The sequence below is a fragment of the Dasypus novemcinctus genome, chromosome 23 (assembly GCF_030445035.2).
Source record: "Dasypus novemcinctus isolate mDasNov1 chromosome 23, mDasNov1.1.hap2, whole genome shotgun sequence".
Taxonomy (NCBI): Eukaryota; Metazoa; Chordata; class Mammalia; order Cingulata; family Dasypodidae; genus Dasypus; species Dasypus novemcinctus.
The window spans coordinates 57,550,171-57,568,075 of NC_080695.1; the positions used below are offsets into that span (position 1 = coordinate 57,550,171).

At 38.7% G+C, this 17,905-nt stretch overlaps 2 protein-coding genes and 1 long non-coding RNA gene across 3 annotated transcripts in view; all 3 read left to right on the plus strand.

The window, feature by feature from the left end:
- The window catches only part of LOC101416094 (acyl-coenzyme A synthetase ACSM5, mitochondrial-like), a 31,153-nt gene extending 13,837 nt beyond the window's left edge, over window positions 1-17,316 (plus strand). Inside the window, 3 exon segments of the mRNA XM_071211473.1 lie at window positions 16,105-16,232; window positions 16,323-16,422; window positions 17,088-17,316. Coding sequence (XP_071067574.1) covers window positions 16,105-16,232; window positions 16,323-16,422; window positions 17,088-17,228 — 369 coding nt within the window. The 3' untranslated portion in view covers window positions 17,229-17,316.
- LOC131275615 (uncharacterized) lies at window positions 1,240-4,909 on the plus strand. Its single transcript, XR_009183026.1, has 2 exons — window positions 1,240-1,319; window positions 4,864-4,909. It is a non-coding gene; the product is annotated as an uncharacterized lncRNA (long non-coding RNA).
- On the plus strand, window positions 1,313-4,855 carry LOC139437419 (zinc finger protein 709-like). Its single transcript, XM_071211341.1, has one exon. It carries the CDS (start codon window positions 1,376-1,378, stop codon window positions 2,957-2,959), a length of 1,584 nt encoding a protein of 527 aa, XP_071067442.1. The 5' UTR covers window positions 1,313-1,375; the 3' UTR covers window positions 2,960-4,855.
- Window positions 17,317-17,905: the final 589 nt, after the last annotated feature.

Genomic DNA, 17,905 nt, shown 5'->3' on the forward strand with positions numbered 1-17,905 from the left:
GTGGGCTTTGCTGGATTCATCTCAGAGGAACCTCTACAGAGAGGTGATGCTTGAAACCTTCAGGAACCTTTCCTCAGTAGATGGTGAGACTCACTTTAAAGACAATGAATCATTTTCCCAGGAGAGTAATTTTGGGCAAAACATGTCCAAGGAACAGATAACAGCAAAGTTCTCAAGAAATGATTTCTGGGTATGCACTTTAGGAAGAAGTTGGAACGACAGTAACAATGGATATTAGCACAAAAACCAAGGGAAACACCTAAGGTGAGTTGCATGCAAAGAAAAAGCAGTATTCCAAAAGAATCTTGTTTGATCATGAAATTATACAAAGAAACAAAGTACATAAGCCTAACTTCAAATTTATTCTAGAATTTTCACCAAAAATGTTGTCTTAAATTGACATATATATATATAACAGAGTTCAGTTGGAAACAATGTTAGGAAACACCATGTATTAAAAAACCTAATGACTATTTTCATGCCTTCTTATAGAGTACTCTGTTTATTAAACTTTCTGATAATTCAGCCATGTGACAGCCTAAAATTTCAATGAAAATAAGTATTAAGTCTTTACGAAGGTAGCCATTAGTAATATACTTCTCATTTTTAGCAGAAATCAGATGGTGCAGAGAGTCCTTGAAAGCAATAAAAGTAATAAGTGTAGAGAAACCTTCATCCAGATTCCAAACCTTAATCTGTACAATAAAACCCCTGGAGTATATCTGTATGAATGCAGTGAGTGTGGAAAAGTCTTCATGCATCATGCATTACTTAAGTGGCATATCAGATCTCATACCGGACACAGATCGCATGAATACCAGAAATGTGGGCAGACTTGCACTTCACCTTCCTACCTGAGAATGCGTATGAAAACTCACAGCAGAAAGAAATCCCATTTCTGTAAATTTTGTGGAAAAATCTTTACTCATTGCTATTGGTTCACTTGACCTATAAGGACTCACACTGTATATAAAACCTATGAATGCAAGCAGTATGCAAAAATCTTCAATGAGTTCTCCTGTCTTACATGATGTGGGAGAAACCACAGTGGAGAGAAGCCATATAATTGTAAGAAATGTGGTAAAGACTGTATTTATCCCTCATCCTTAGGAAGACACATGATGACACACATGGAGAGAAACCATATGAATGTAAACAATGTACTAAAGCCTTTATTTGTTCCACTTCCTTTCGAAGACATGAAAGGATTCACACTGGTGTGAAACGATATGAATGTAAGCAACGTGGGAAAGCCTTCAGCTATTCCCATTCCTTTCGACGACATGAAAGAACCCACACTGGAGAGAAACCTTATGAATGTAAGTATTGTGGGAAAGCCTTCCGTTGGCTCGAATCTTTTCAAGGACATGTGAGAATGCACAATGGAGAGAAACGCTATGAATGTAAGTACTATGGGGAAGCCTTCAGTTGTCCCACTTCCATTCAAAGGCATGAAAGGACTCACACTGCAGAGAAACCCCATGAATGTAAAAAATGTGGGAAAGCCTTCAGTCGTCCCAGTTTATTACAAAGACATGAAAGGACTCACACAGGAGAGAAACCCTATGAATGTAAGTGTTGTGGGAAGACTTTCAGTTGGCTTGAATCTTTTCAAGGACATGTGAGAATGCACAATGGAGAGAAACCCTATGAATGTAAACAGTGTGGTAAAGCCTTCAGTTGTCCCACCTCCATTCGAAGGCATGAGAGAACTCACACTGGAGAGAAACTTCACACATGTGAAAAATGTGGGAAAGCCTTCCTTTATCCTAGTTCATTACAAACACATGAGAGGACTCACACAGGAGAGAAACCCTATAAATGTAAGTGTTGTGGGAAAACTTTTAGTTGCCTTAAATCTTTTCAAGGACATGTGAGAATGCACAGTGGAGAGAAACCCTATGAATGTAAACAGTGTGGTAAAGCCTTCAGTTGTCCCTCTTCCATTCGAAGGCATGAAAGGACTCACACTGGAGAGAAACCTTATGAATGTAAAAAATGTGGGAAGGCCTTCAGTTATCCTCAGTCCTTTCGAATACATGAGAGAATTCACACTGGAGAAAAACCATATGAATGTAAGCAATGTGGGAAAGCCTTCAGCTATTCCCAGTCCTTTCGGCAACATGAAAGAACCCACACTGGAGAGAAACGCTATGAATGTAAGTACTGTGGGAAAGCCTTCAGTTGTCCCACTTCCATTCAACAGCATGAAAGGACTCACACTGGAGAGAAACCCTATGAATGTAAGTGTTGTGGGAAAACTTTTAGTTGGTTTAAATCTTTTCAAGGACATATGAGAATGCACAATGGAGAGAAACCCTATGAATGTAAACAGTGTGGTAAAGCCTTCAGTTGTCTCACTTATATTCGAAGGCATGAAAGGACTCACACTGGAGAGAAACCCTATGAATGTAAAAAATGTGGGAAAGCCTTCAGTTGTCTCAGTTCATTACAAAGACATGAAAGGACTCACACAGGAGAGAAACCCTATGAATGTAAGTCTTGTGGGAAAACTTTTAGTTGGCTTGAATCTTTTCAAGGACATGTGAGAATGTACAATGGAGAGAAACCCTATGAATGTAAACAGTGTGGTAAAGTCTTCAGTTGTCCCACTTCCCTTCGAAGGCATGAAAGGACTCACACTGGAGAGAAACTTCACATATGTAAAAAATGTGGGAAAACCTTCCTTTATCCCAGTTCATTACAGAGACATGAGAGGACTCACACAGGAGAGAAACCCTATGAATGTAACTGTTGTAGGAAAACTTTTAGTTGCCTTGAGTCTTTTCAGGGACATGTGAGAATGCACAATGGAGAGAAACCCTATGAATGTAAGCAGTGTGGTAAAGCCTTCAGTTGTCCCTCTTCCATTCGAAGGCATGAAAGGACTCACACTGGAGAGAAACCCTATGAATGTAAAAAATGTGGGAAGGCCTTCAGTTATCCTCAGTCCTTTTGAAGACATGAGAGAATTCACACTGGAGAAAAACCATATAAATGTAAGCAATGTGGGAAAGCCTTCAGCTATTCCCAGTCCTTTCAGCAACATGAAAGAAACCACACTGGAGAGAAACACTATGAATGTAAGTACTGTGGGGAAGCCTTCAGTTGTCCCACTTCCATTCAAAGGCATGAAAGGACTCACACTGCAGAGAAACCCCATGAATGTAAAAAATGTGGGAAAGCCTTCAGTCGTCTCAGTTTATTACAAAGACATGAAAGAACTCACACAGGAGAGAAACCCTATGAATGTAAGTGTTGTGGGAAGACTTTCAGTTGGCTTGAATCTTTTCAAGGACATGTGAGAATGCACAATGGAGAGAAACCTTATGAATGTAAACAGTGTGGTAAAGCCTTCAGTTGTCCCACCTCCATTCGAAGGCATGAGAGAACTCACACTGGAGAGAAACTTCACGAATGTAAAAAATGTGGGAAAGCCTTCCTTTGTCCCAGTTCATTACAAAGACATGAAAGAACTCACACAGGAGAGAAACCCTATAAATGTAAGTGTTGAGGGAAAACTTTTAGTTGCCTTGAATCTTTTCAGGGACATGTGAGAATGCACAGTGGGAGAAACCCTATGTATGTAAACAGTGTGGGAAGGCCTTCAGTTATCCTTAGTCTTTTCAAATACATGAGAGAATTCACACTGGAGAAAAACCCTATGAATGTAAGGAATGTGGGAAATACTTTATTTGCCTGTCAGCCTTTAGGAGACACATGATAATGCACACTGGAGAAAAACCCTATAATTGCAAACAATGTGGTAAAGCCTTCAGTTGTCCCAGTTCTGTTTGAAGACATGAAAGGACTCACAGTGGAGAGAAGCCTTAAGAATGTAAGTACTGTGGGAAGGCTTTCCGTTGGCTTGCATACTTTCAAGGACACTTGAGAATGCACACTGGAGAGAAACCTTAAGAATGTAAACAATGTGGGAAGGCCTTAAGTTGTCCTAGTTCATTTAGAAATCATGAAAGGACTCACACGGGAGAGAAACCATATGTATGTAAGTATTGTGGGAAAGCCTTTTGTTGGCTTGCATCCTTTCGGGGACATGTGAGAATACACACTGGAGAGAAACTGTATAAATGTGAAAAATGTGGGAAAGCCTTCAGTTGGTCCTCATCCTTGTTAAAACATGTGAGAACACACAGTGGAGAGAAACCCTATGAATGCAACCAATGTGGGAAAACCTTCAAGTGGCCTTCATCTTTACAGAAGCATCTGAGGATGCATTCCTGATAGAAACTCTATAAATGTTCAAAAGGAAGAAAACCTTTAATTCTCATTCTGAGAACATCAAGGAACTCCCTCCAAGGAAAGCTCTGTAAATAAAAGTAATGTGGGAGTACTTGATGGTGATGAATTAATATTGGTTCAGAAAGTTCAAGCCATGACAGAAATCTTATGAAATTAAAAAATGACATTGTCTTGACATAGTACCTCATTTTTAAAATGGATTCCTGAGCTAGGAATTTCCAGTTCTTAGTTTTGGACATAGAACGTTGAGGTGACAAATAATTTTCTAAGTAATCTTTTACCAATACCACAAATGTTTTAATGGATAGAGTTTATTTTTATAACTTAAGTAATCAAAAATTGAAATTAAGAAATGTTATAATTTAAGTAATCTGTTGGATCCATTGGTAAATTTGAAGTGTATTTTTAATATGCAAAATAGATTTAATTTCTAAATCATTTTTAACTGCTCTGTAAATAAGGGGCCATTGGAAAATTTACATTAATTTGTTGAGATTTTCTTACCAGCCTCGTGTGGCAGGTACTAGATATCATTTACCAATTGTATAGTCCATTCTTCTTCTTTACTTGATTAAAGCTATTTTTTTCCTTTTTTTCCCCTAGAAGAGCCTTATTCTACTTTCCGTGCTAATAAATAATCAACATGGAAGTGTTAAGTGTGAAAAGTTTATCCAAGTATAATCTCATGTGAATTGTTTCCACCTTTTGCCCTTTTGCCTTTGTCCTTGCTTCTGGGTGGGATTTGAATGATACTGTTTGATTAAGTGAGAACTGTGATATGACAATAAAATCTATAGAGTTGAAAAAAACAAAAACAAAAAAAAAATTTTATTCTGTTACCATATACACAATCTAACATTTCCTCTTTTAATCATATTAAGATATATATTTCAGTGCTTATAATTACATTCACAATGTTGTGCTACCATCACCAACATCCATTACCAAAACATTCCCATCGTTCCAAATAGGAACCCTATATATTTTAAGCCTTAACTTTCCCTTCCCAATCCCCACCCCACCCCCTGATATCCTCTATTCTAGATTCTGATTCTGAGCTTGCTTATTCTAATTGTATCAAATCAGTGAGATCATATAATATTTCTCCTTTTGTGTCTGGCTTATTTCACTCAACATGGTGTCTTCAAGATTCATCCATGTTGTTGCATGTTATCAGGACTTCATTCCTTTTTACAGTTGAATAATATTCCATTGCATGTATATGCCCCACATTATTTATCCATTCATCAGTTGATGGATAGTTGGGTTGCTTCCATTTTTTGGCAATTATGAATAATGCTGCTGGTATGCAAATATTTGTTCAAGCTCATGATTTCAATTCTTTTAGGTATATACCTAGAAGCGGGATAGCTGGGTCATTTGGTAGTTCTATACTTAGATTTCTGAGGAGCCACCAAGCTTTCTTCCACAGTGATTGAACCATTTTATATTGCCACCACCAATTAATGAGTGTTCCTATTTTTCCACATGCTCTCTAACACTTGCTATTTTCTGTTTTCTAAAAGTAGCCTTCTAATGGGTGTGAAATGGTATCTCATTGTGGTTTTGATTTGCATTATCCTGATGGCTAATGATGTAGAGCATTTTTTCATGTGCTTTCTGGTTATTTGTATATCTTCTTTGGAGAGAGGTCTATTCAAGTATTTTGCCAATGTTTTAATTGGGATGTTTGTGTTTTTGTTAGGTTGAATATGTATATATATTCTAGATTTATATATATATTCTAGATATTAAACCTTTATCAAGTATGTGGTTTCCAAATATTTTCTTCCATTGTGTAGATTGCTGTTTTACTTTCATGATTAAGTCCTTTGGGGAGCAAAAGTTTTTAATGTTGTTGAAGTCCCATTTACCTATTTTTTTCTTCCATTGCTTGTGCTTTAGGTGTAAAGTCTAAAACCATTGCCTAATACAAAGTCCTAAAGATGCTTCCCTATGTTTTATCTAGGAGTTTACAGTTCTAGCACTTGTATTTAGGTCTTTGATTTTGAGCTGATTTTTGTGTATGGTGTGAGATAGGGGTCTTCCTTCTCTTTTCTTTTATTTATTTATTTGCAAATGGGGATCCTGTTTTTCCAGCACCATTTGTTGAAGAGACTTTCTTTCCCAATTGAATGATCATTGCCACTTTGTCACAAATCAGTTGGCCATAAATATGAGGCCTGATTTGTGAGCTCTCAGTTCAATTCCACTAGTTTATATGTCTGTCCATGTGCCAGTGCCATAAGGTTTGATTACTGTGGCTTTGTAATCAGTCCTCCAACTTAATTCTTTTTCACGATGGTTTTAGTTATTGGAGGCAACTTGACTTTCTATATAGTTTTTTTTAGGAGATACCAGCGATTGAACCTGGATCTCTTGAACATTGTACGTGGGAAGCAGGTGCTCAACCCCTGAGCTACACCCAATCTTTGCTATATAAATTTGATGATTGGCTTTTCCATTTCTGGATTTGTATTGAATCTATAAATTGTTTTGAGTAGTATTGACACCTTAACTATATTTAGTCTTCCAATCCATGAACATAGAATGGCCTTCCATTTATTAAGCTCTTCTTTGAGTTCTTTTCACAGTGTTTTGTAGTTTTCTGTGTACAAGTCCTATATATACTTGGTTAGATATATTTCTAGATATTTGATTCTTTTAGTTACTATTGTGAATGCAACTTTATACTTGATTTCTTCCGATTGTTCATTTCACGTGTATAGAAACACTACTGATTTTTGGCTGTTGATCTTATATCCCACCAATTTTCTGAATTCATTTATTTAGCCTAGGAGTTTTGTTGTACATATTTCAGGAATTTCTGCATACAGGATCACATCATCTTCAAGTAGGGAAAGTTTTAGTTCTTCCTATCCAATTTGGATGTATTTTTTTTTTCTTGCCTAATTTCTCTGGCAAGAACTTCTAGCACATTGTTGAATAACAGTGATGACAGTGCATCTTTATCTTGTGCCTGATTTTAGAGGGAAAGTTTCCAGTTTTTCACCATTAAGTAGGATGTTAGCAGTGGGGAATTTTCATATATGACCTTCATCATGTTGAAGAAGTTTCCTCCTTAGTGTTCTATGTTTTATCAGGAAGTGGTGCTGGATGTTGTCAAGTGCCTCTTCTGCATCAATTAAGGTGATAATGTTGTTGTGTTTTTTCCTCATTCTGTTAATGTGATTTTCTTAAGTCGAAACAATCTTGCATACCAGGGATAAATTCCACTTGATCATGGTTTATAATTCTTTTAATGTGCTGTTGGTCTTGGTTTGCTAGTATTTTGTTGAGGATTTTTGCATTTATATGCTTTGGTATGAGGGTAATGTTGGTCTCATGGAATGAATTGGGTAGTGTTTGCTCCTCTTCAGTTTTTTTGGAAGAGTTTGACCATAATTGGAATCAAGTCTTCTTGAAGTGTTTGGTAGAATTCCCCTGTGAAGCCATACAGTCCTGTACTTTTCTTTCTTGGGAGGTTTTGGTTTACTGCTTTAATCTCTTAACCAATAATTGGTTTGTTGAGATCTTCTATTTTTTCTTTGTCAATGTAGATAGTTTGTGTGTTTCTAAAATTTTTTCCATATCTTCAAGGTTATTTAATTTATTGGCACACAGTTGTTCTTGTAACCTCATAGTTCATTTTATATCCTTTTCATTTCTGATTTTGGGTATTTGTATCTTCTCTCTTTTTTTCTGTTCATTCTAGTAAAAGGTTATCAATTTTATTGACCTTTTCAAAGAACCAACTTTTGGTTTTGTTGATTATAATTTTTTGTTTTATATTTCATTTATATCCAGTCTAATGATTTTAATTTCCTTTTTTCTGCTTATTTTGGGTTTGGCTTGCTCTTCATTTTTTAGTTTTTCCAGTTAGGTCTGGATTTTTCAAGTTAGGTCTCTGATTTGAAGTCTTTCTTCTTTCTTAGTGTAAGCATTTAGAGCTATAAAATTCTCTCTCGGCACTATCTTTGCTGAATCCTATAAGTTCTGGTATGTTATATTTTCATTTTCATTCACCTCAAGATATTTGTTTGTTTTGTTTGTTTTTGAGGTACTGGGGTCTGGATTGAACCCAGAAGCTCATATATGGGAAAGCAGCAGTCAAGCACTGAGTCACATGGGCTCCCCTGAGTTGGTTTTTTCATTTGTTTGCTTGTTGCTTATTTTTGTTTTCAGGAGGCCTGGGGACCAAACCCGGGACTTCTCGTGTGGGAAGCAAGCACTCAACCACTTGAGACACATTTGCTCCCATATATTCTGGTTTTGTTGGGTGAACTGTTCCATATATGTCTGCTCAGTCTAGTTGACTTAGAGACTCACTCAAGTCTTGTATTTCCTTATTGATTTATTTTACTAGATGTTCTCTGCATTATTGAGAGTGGTGTATTAAAGTCTTTTACTATAAATGTAGAACCATTGATTTCTCTCTTCAAGTCTGTCAGTATTATTTGCTTCATGTATTTTGGGGATCTGCTGTTAAGTGCCTATATATTTATAATTGTTTCATCTTCATGGTGCATTGTTCCCTTTGTCAGTATATAATGGCCATCTTTGTCTCTTGTAAATGATTTTATTTAAAGTCTATTTATCTGATATTAGGATAGCTACTCCAGCTCTCTTTTGGTTACTACTTGCATGGTATATATATATTTTTAATCTCCTTTCACCCTCAACCTACTTGTATCTTTGAATTTAAGGTAAGTCTCTTGTAGGCAGCCCTATAATTGGATCATGCTTTTTTTAATCCATCCTGCCAATTTCTGCCTTTAGACTGGAGAGTTTAATCCATTTATATTTAAAGTCATTACTGATAATACAGGATTTACTTCTGCCATTTTGCTATTTATCCTCTGTAAGTCTTATGCCTTTTTAAAAAATTTATTGAAATATATCACTCATACATAAACATACATAAACGATAAGTGTATAATAGTTGTGAACTTACAAAACAAACATATATAACATCAAACAACATAAATAACATATCACCATATGACCAATAACTTGCATTGTTTTTAAACCTTTTTAACTAATGATTAAAGAGCATTGTCAAAATATTACTACTAAACAAAGTTTTTTCCCCTAACCAATCTGATTATTATCTTTATATCATTTATATATGAAAATACATAAACAAGTATGTAGTAAAATTGTGAACTTACAAAGCAAACATGCATAAGATCATACAGGGATCCCATACATCAACCCTCCACCAACACCTTGCATTGTTATGAGATGTTTGTTACAAACTATGAAAGAACACTTCAAAAATCTTACTATTAATTATAGTTTTTATCTTACATTTGGTGTATATTTCCCCAACCCACCCTATTATTATTTTTAAAATATATTTTTTATAACAGAAGTTGTAAACTTATAAAACAATCATGCACATGTGCAGAATTCCCAAACAACACCCCTCTATCAACACACAGTGGTGTGTCATTTGCTACAGATAAAATAATATCATCTGATTATTACCCTGTCCATAGTGTATATTTGGCTCACATTTTCCATACTGCCTCAGTATCAACACAGTACATCTTTTGCATAGATGCAAGAATATTATACTATTACTATTAACCACAGTCCATAGGTCACTCCAGCTGTATTTTTCCCAAGCTTCTCCACATTCCCAATACCCTGCAGTACGGATATACATTTGTTCTAGCTAACAAAGGACACTCTTGCATCAGGACTATCAACCACAATTCTCACCCACCTCTTGGTTTACGGTGCTATCTAGTTCCTAGATTATTCTCAAGCATTCTGTCAATTGACACGACATAACTAGACTACCATTTTCAGTCATATCCCCATTTTTAAACTAGCTGTTACTCACTGTATGTTACCATCCACTCTATACATTTCCAGAATTTTATAGTAAAGCTACTTAAAACTTCTACATACATTAAACATCAGTAGTCCACTCAGTGCTTCTCTTTTTTTTTTTTAATTTTTTTAAAAAAGATTTATTTATTTATTTAATTCCGCCCCCTCCCCGGTTGTCTGTTCTCTGTGTCTATTTTGCTGCATCTTGTTTCTTTGTCCGCTTCTGTTGTTGTCAGCGGCACCATTCCTGGGCAGGCTGCACTCTCTTTCGCGCTGGGCGGCTCTCCTCACGGGCAGACTCATTGGGCATGGGGCTCCCCTACGCGGGGGACACCCCTGGGTGGCACGGCACTCCTTGCGCGCATCAGCACTGCGCATGGGCCAGCTCCACACGGGTCAAGGAGGTCCGGGCTTTGAACCGCGGACCTCCCATGTGGTAGACGGACGCCCTAGCCACTGGGCCAAGTCCGCCGCCTAGTGCTTCTCTTATCTCCTTTCAGAATCCACCAGCTACCACCAGGTCTTGAAGATATTCTCCAATAATTTCTTCTAGAAGTTTTATGGTTCTTGCTTTTATTTTTAGTTGTTTTTTTTTTTTAATCCATTTTGAGTTAATTTTTGGATAAGGTGTGAGATAGGGTCCTATTTCCTTCTTTCAGCTATGGATGTCCAATTCTTTAGCTATGGATTGTTCTGCCCGAGCTGTGTGGGTTTGACAGGCTAGTCAAAAATCACTTCACCGTACCTGTGAGGGTCTGTTTCTGAACCATAAATTTGGTTCCATTAGTCTATTGTGTCTGTCTTTAGGCCAATACCATGCTGTTTTTACCACTAAAGGTAGGTATTATGATTTAAAGTCTGGAGATGAGGGTTCACTTTTCCTTTTTATGATGTTTCTGGTTATGCAGGACTCCTTGCCCTTACAAATAAATTTAATGATTGTGTTTTCAATTTTTTCTTTAATGCTGGTGGAATTTTTATTGGGATTGCATTAACTCTGTATATCAATTTGAGTAGAATTGACATCTTAATATTTAGACTTCCAATCCATGAGCATGGAATGTTCTTCCAGTTATTTACAGCTTTTAAAATTTGTTTTAATATTGAGTTGCAGTTTCTGAATACAAATGCTTTACATCATTGGTTAAGTTTATTCCTGTCATATTTTATTTTCACCACTCTTTTGGCACTTTTAGTTACTTGTATTGGTATAATCTTCTTTTCTAGATTCTCTTCTAGGCCCCTCTCTCCTGTGTTTTCTTTTCAGGCTCTAGCACACCCTTTAGTATTTCCTGAAATTCTGGTCTCTTGTTTAGAAATTCCCTCAGTTTCTGCTTATCTGTGAATATTCTAATTTCGCCCTCACTTTTGAAAGACAGTCTTACTGAATATAAGATTCTTGATTGGAAGTTTCTCTCTTGTAATATCTTACATATATAAGACTACCGTCTTCTTGTCTCCATGGTTTCTGGTGAGAAATTTGCACTTAATCTTATTGGATATCCCTTATGTGTTATGCATTGCTTTTCTCTTGCTGTTCTCAGAATTCTCTCTTTGTCTTTGGCCTTTGACATTCTGATGAGTATGTGTCTTGGAGTTGGTCTATTTGGATTTTTTCAGATGGGAGTATGTTGTGCTTCTTGGACAGGGGTATCTATGTCCTTCAGTAGGGTTGGGAAATTTTCTACCATTATTTCTTTATATATTCCTTCTGCCCCTTTTCCCTTCTCTTCTCCTTCGGGACACCCACGACCAGTTGTTTGCACATCTTTTGCTGTCATTTATTTCCCTGAGACCTTGTTCAATTTTTGCCATTCTTATCTTCATCTGTTCTTTTATATGTTCACTTTCAGAGGCCATTTCTTCAAGCTCACCAATCCTTTCTTCTGCCTCCTCAAATCTGCTACTTTATGATTCCAATGTTTTCTGAATTTCATTTATTGTGCCTTTCATTCCCATAAGATCTGCTATTTTTCTATGTATGCTTTCAAATTCTTTTTTGTGCTCATCCAATGTCTTCTTAATGTCCTTAATCTCTTTAGCCATCTCATTGAATTTATTAAGGGGATTTGTTTGAACATTTATAATTAGTTGTCTCAACTTCTTTATGTTATCTGGAGGCTTATCTTGTTCCTTTAACTGGACCATAGCTTCCTGTTTCTTGGTGTGGACTGTAATTTTTTGTTGATGTCTTTGTATCTGGCTTACTAGAGTATTTTTTCTGGGTGCAGTTTTCATGTTCAGTTAGGTCTTCCTATCATTTCTCCCTTGCTGGTTGTGCAGTAGGTGCCAAGCATGTAGTTGGTGCTATAAGCTGTGGAGGCTCAAGCTGCCCTCATTGCACCAGGAACCAATGAAGTTTCTTCCAACTTTCTCCTTTGCCAGGGGTAGGGACAGAGTCACAGCTCTGTGGAATAATCCACATGCAGGCCTAGACTATAGTTGCCCAGAGAGACTGATGAAGTTTCACATCCCTTTCTTCCTTGCCTGGGGCAGGGATGGAGCTGCAGGTATGGGCAGCAATCTATGCAGTGTGGGTCCAAGATATCTGCAGTTGGCCTGGTAGACTTCTGATTTTCAGTCTATGTCTGCCAAAGTTACCTGCAGTTACCTATATAGGCTGGTGCAGGGCTTCTCAGCCTCCTCCCCACCAGAAGCGGGGATGAAGCCTAGGCGGGCTGCAGGCTGATTTGCATGAAAGAAACAGGTTCCTGCCAACATTGAGAGTTGCAGTCAGCCCGGCTTCCCTTTGGGCTGGGGGTGGAGTCAGAATGGCAGCTACTGGCCTCTTTCTGACTTGGGCTGGTTCTCACCCCAGCTCTTCCCAGGGTTATCTTTTAGCCAGCCAAGTCTCCCATTCACTAGCTGAAATTGGCAGCCAACCGTCTCCTTCTCCCCTGTTTCAGGGAAATGGAACTTCCAATTCCCATTACAGAACAGCTCCTGGGGTGGCTCGTGCCGCCAGAATAGGATGGTTACCAACCTCCGTGGCTTGACCGGTAATTTCCTGGAGAGGCTGGCACAGGACCCCACAGCTTCCTCCCTGCTGGAGATGGCACTGGGGCTAGAACTGCAATATGATCTGGATGGGAGGAAGCCAGTGCCCACCAGCACTGGGATTTTAAGTCCACCCCACTTTCCCTCGTGCCAGGCATGGAGTTAAGATGGCAGCTCCCGGCCTCTTTCTTACCTGGACAGGCTCAAACTTTAGCTGTTCTCAGGATTATACTGTAGCCCACTGAATTTCCTCATCATAGCTGAAACTGGTGTCCAACCGTCTCTTCTTCCCCCATTTTGGGGAAGTGGAGCTTTCAATTACAGCCACAGAACAGCTCTCAAGGCGACTTGTGCCTCTAGTGGAAGATGGGCACAGGCCTCCAGGGCATGGAGCACTCTACTTACGAGTCTTCTCTGCAGATGGGCAGTCTCCTCTTTCCACTCCTTCAAGGATGTTGTAGGATGCTCTTCTGGCCTCCTGGAACCCCCAAACAGGTGCTTCAGCTAGCTCCAGAGAGCTCTGGGTGTTTGTTAACTACCCTGTAGCAGGAGCTGACTCTAGGAGCTCCTTACTCTATTGCCATCTTGCTGGTTCTCCCTGTCTTATGCCTTTTTTGTCCCTCATTTCCATTAATGCCTACTTTCGTATTTGATTTTTTTTCATTTACCATATTGAGTGCTTTCTCATTTCTATTGAGATATATTTCCCATCTGTTTTCTTTGTGGTTACCATGTGGTTAAAATTTAACATTCTAAATACATAACGATCATATTTGGTTTGATACCAACTTAACTTCAATAGCATGCACATATACTTTTCCTATACCTCTCTGTCCCTCCATAATTTTTTTGTACTTATTACCACTTACATTTTTATACACTGTATGTCCAAAAACATATATATATCATTACATTTTAAGTATTTCATCTTAGCACCTGTAGGAAGTAACAAATGAGATTAAATACCAAACAATATATTACCATAATACTGGCATTTGTAATTACCCAAATGGTTAACTTTACTGCCAGTCTTTATTTCTTGATGCCACTTTAAACCATTGTCTTATGTCCCTTTCCCTTCTGTCTGAAGAATTCTCTTTAGCATTGCTTTTAGAGTCTAGTGATGATAAATTCCCTTAGCTTTTGTTTATGTGAGAATGTCTTGATCTCTCCCCCATTTTTGAAAGAAAGTCTCACTAAATATTAAAGTTTTGGCTGGCAGTAGTTTCATTTCAGCAGTTTAAGTATTTCAGTCAACTGCCTTTTTTGCCTCCATGGTTTCTGATGAAAAATCAGCATTCAGTCTAATTGGTACTTCCTTGAACATAACATGTTGCTTTTCTCTTGCAGCTTTCAGAACTCTATCCTTACCTTTTGTATATCATAGAGTGATCATTATATGATGGGGTGTTTTTCTTCCTGTTTATCCTGTTTGGGTTTTCTGAACTTCTTGGTTGTGCATATTCATGTCTTTTGCTAAGTTTTGGAAGTTCTCTGTCATTATTTCTTTGACTATTCCTTCTGCCCTTTACCTTTGTTTATTGGTATGTATGATGGTGTCCTAGATGTGCTGTAGTCTATTTTCACTATTAATATTTTTTTTCTTTCTGCTTCTCAGCCTAACTCATTTCAAGTGACTTGTCTTCAAAATCACTAATTTTTTCTTCTGCCAGCTCTAATCTGCTTTTGAACCCCTCCTGGGTATTTTTCATTTCAGTTATTGTGGTTTTAAACTCTACCAGTTCTGTTTATTTCCTTTTAAAATTTTCTACCTTTTTACTAAACCTCTCATATTGCTTGTTCATGTTTTTCTGATCTCCTTTAGTTCTTTCTATTTTCCTTCATCTCCCTGAGCATTTTTAATATTATTTTCTTAAATGCTTTTTTGGTATGTCCACATTCTTCTCATCTTTGTTGGTGTTTTCTGAATTTTTATCCTCTTCCTTTGGGCAGGCCATCATTTCCTGTTTCTTTGTTTCTCTTATTCTCTTTTGTTGCACACTGTACATTTTAATATTTTAAAATATTAACTCTGGGTTTTATTCCCTGAGATGTCAGTTTCTTGATTTTGTGACCTCCTGATGATAAACTGGAAGCAAGAAGCTGAAAGTCAACAGAACCTGAAAGAGAAGGGAGAGGCTAGAATGTGTGCATTGCTATGTTCCAGAGCAACCAAGGACCAAGGATCACAGGCAGATAGCCCAGAATGCCAGTCTTTGAGGAGAAAGCAACTCCTTGATGATGCCTTGATTTAGACTTCTCCTAACCTCAAAATTGAGCTAATACATTCCTATTGTTTAAGCCAACCCATTACATGATATTTACTTCAGCAATGAAGAAACTAAAACAGTGAATTTTGACAAATGTATACATATGCCAACCACTACAATCAAGATAGAGAACATTTTAATAACCCTTAAGAGTTCCCTCATGCTCTTTGCAGTCAATCCTTCCAACTCCCAGTCCCAGGCAATTACTAGTTTGTTGTTACTATAAATTAATTTGTCTTTTAAAAATAACTTTTAAAGATTACTTTTGAGAGTCATCCTTGTTGTTGCAAGCATCAGCACTTACTTTCTTTTTACTTTAAAAATCAGAGTTTGAATTTTTCCTCTCTGTGCCCACCCCCAATAAAGGACTTTATGGCCCACTCCTCCCTTTCCACCATTTGTGATTTCTGAGCTTAAAGAGCCTCACTGTGTTTCTTTATTCTAAAAACAGGACCATATCCCTGCATTCACTTATGCGTCCTATGACCCCTTTCTAAGGGTGGCCATGGGTGGCTACCTTCAATGAATTCCTGGAAGCTTCTTTCCAATTAAAAGAAGCCTACAAATTCCCTGGTCACTGGTGCTCCCTGTGCAGTGAGGAATTCTGGCAGCTTGGGCTTTGGAGACTCCTGGACTTCCTATGGGGACATCAGCCTCCTGCATGGGGCAGCTCGGGTAGTTGCTGGCCTGAGTGGCTGTGTCCAGATGGTCCTTCATGTACTTTCTTCACTTTCAGGACAACCCTGAGAAGACAGCTGCAGCAGAATGAGGGAGCTTTTACATAACAGGGGACCGAGCCTGCATGGACAAGGATGGCTACTTTTGGTTCGTGGGAAGAAATGATGATGTGATCAATTCCTCAAGGTCAGTTTGTCTGTTCTTTCCCCTCCCTTTGAACATTCCAGGGACCTGGGGAGGGGAAGCCATTTTGAAGGGTTTGTTTTTCTCTTCTAGCTACCGGATCGGGCCTGTTGAAGTGGAAAATGCCCTTGCCGAGCACCCGGCTGTCCTAGAGTCCGCTGTGGTCAGCAGCCCGGACCCTGTCAGGGGGGAGGTAATTAGCCCAGCCAAGCATCTGTTCTCCTAGTCTCAAACCTTTGAGCACCCAACAGAGTAAGCAGGAAGGTCCAGATTCCCCCACATCTCACCCCCATCCAGGTCCCTCAAGGTCTGAATGCCACCACAGGCTCATGCATATGAGGACCTGTGAGGTACCGTAATGCTTACCTTTGGGTAAAGCATTGCCCTCATGTCTTGAGAGATGTAAATACTCTCTAAAAGGCTAGACAGTGGCTGCATTTTTCCCAATTGCCTGTCCAATCCCATGCCTAGTTACCTTCCTCCTCAGGAAAACCTGGAAATAATTTGCCCTATGGAGTTAGTGAAGCTTTTCTCTGCATTTTAAGAGAAGCAATTTGGCTCCTAAAGTCATTTCAGGTCTGAAGAATAGTTTGGGAAATAGTTAAGGGTCTGAAATCAGTCCACAAAAGCTAATGCTCCCAATAATAAATCCTGGAAAGGCAGGCAACAGAAAAATTGGTGGTGTCCATTTTGCTGACTTCCCCCAAAGAACCATAGATATAAGCTGGTAAGATGTGAGCTGGTGAGATGTTGGGCTGGTAAATGTGAGTCCTTATTCACAAGGTTAGATTAAGGAAAAAAGGTTTGTTATACAAGCCTGGATCCTTTTCCTTTTCTTTTATTATTTTTTCCTGGCAGGTTGTAAAGGCATTTATAGTCCTTTCTCCAACCTTCTTATCTCATGATCCAGAGGAACTAACCCGGGAACTCCAGGAGCATGTGAAAAGGGTGACTGCTCCGTATAAGTACCCAAGGAAGGTAAATGTCTGGGGGTTCTAGGAAAAGCTGAGCTAGAAAATCACATCCAGGCACCTACTCAGGGCCAGGCCCTGTGCCAGGCTCTGGGGAAGACAGAGATACATATAACACAATCCCGGCAGCTGCTTCAGCCCTTTCTCACTCTTTCTTCACCGGACCCTCCCCAAAGCACATTTTATTCTTATTCTCAGTGATATATGAACAACATTGAGGTGTTGAAACACTCTCAAAAAGATCAGGTGCTCCAGGCTCTACTTGTTTTGACTGATGCCAGTTGGAGAAAACCATGAGTGATGGAGTCTTTCCAATGAAGTGGAAGAGGGTAATGATTCTTCCAAAATAAGTCTTTCTGAGAAATGTTGGTTTCAGGGTTTTATTTATTTTGTTTTGTTTTGTTTTTGTCACCAGGTGGCCTTTGTTTCAGAACTTCCAAAGACAGTTTCTGGAAAGATTCAAAGGAGTAAATTGAGAAACCAAGAGTGGGGGAGATGAGGTGCAGCCACAGAAAGGCCCCATAGGCCTCTGAGGGTTCCAAGAGGAATGGGCAGGCCAGCTCCTGCTTGGAGCATCAGCCTCTCAACCTGTGGACATCAGAGGCTTTCAGCTTCCAAATGGGCATCATCAGAATCATTGGACAGCCCTGGGTATGAGCAGGAGATCATTCACCCAGCGTTCATGGCCACTGCCCAGGCTAGTAA

Excerpts from the sequence above, each read along its gene's own strand:
- LOC139437419 (XM_071211341.1), top strand. The coding sequence starts at position 1,376 with ATGCACAATGGAGAGAAACGCTATGAATGTAAGTACTATGGGGAAGCC.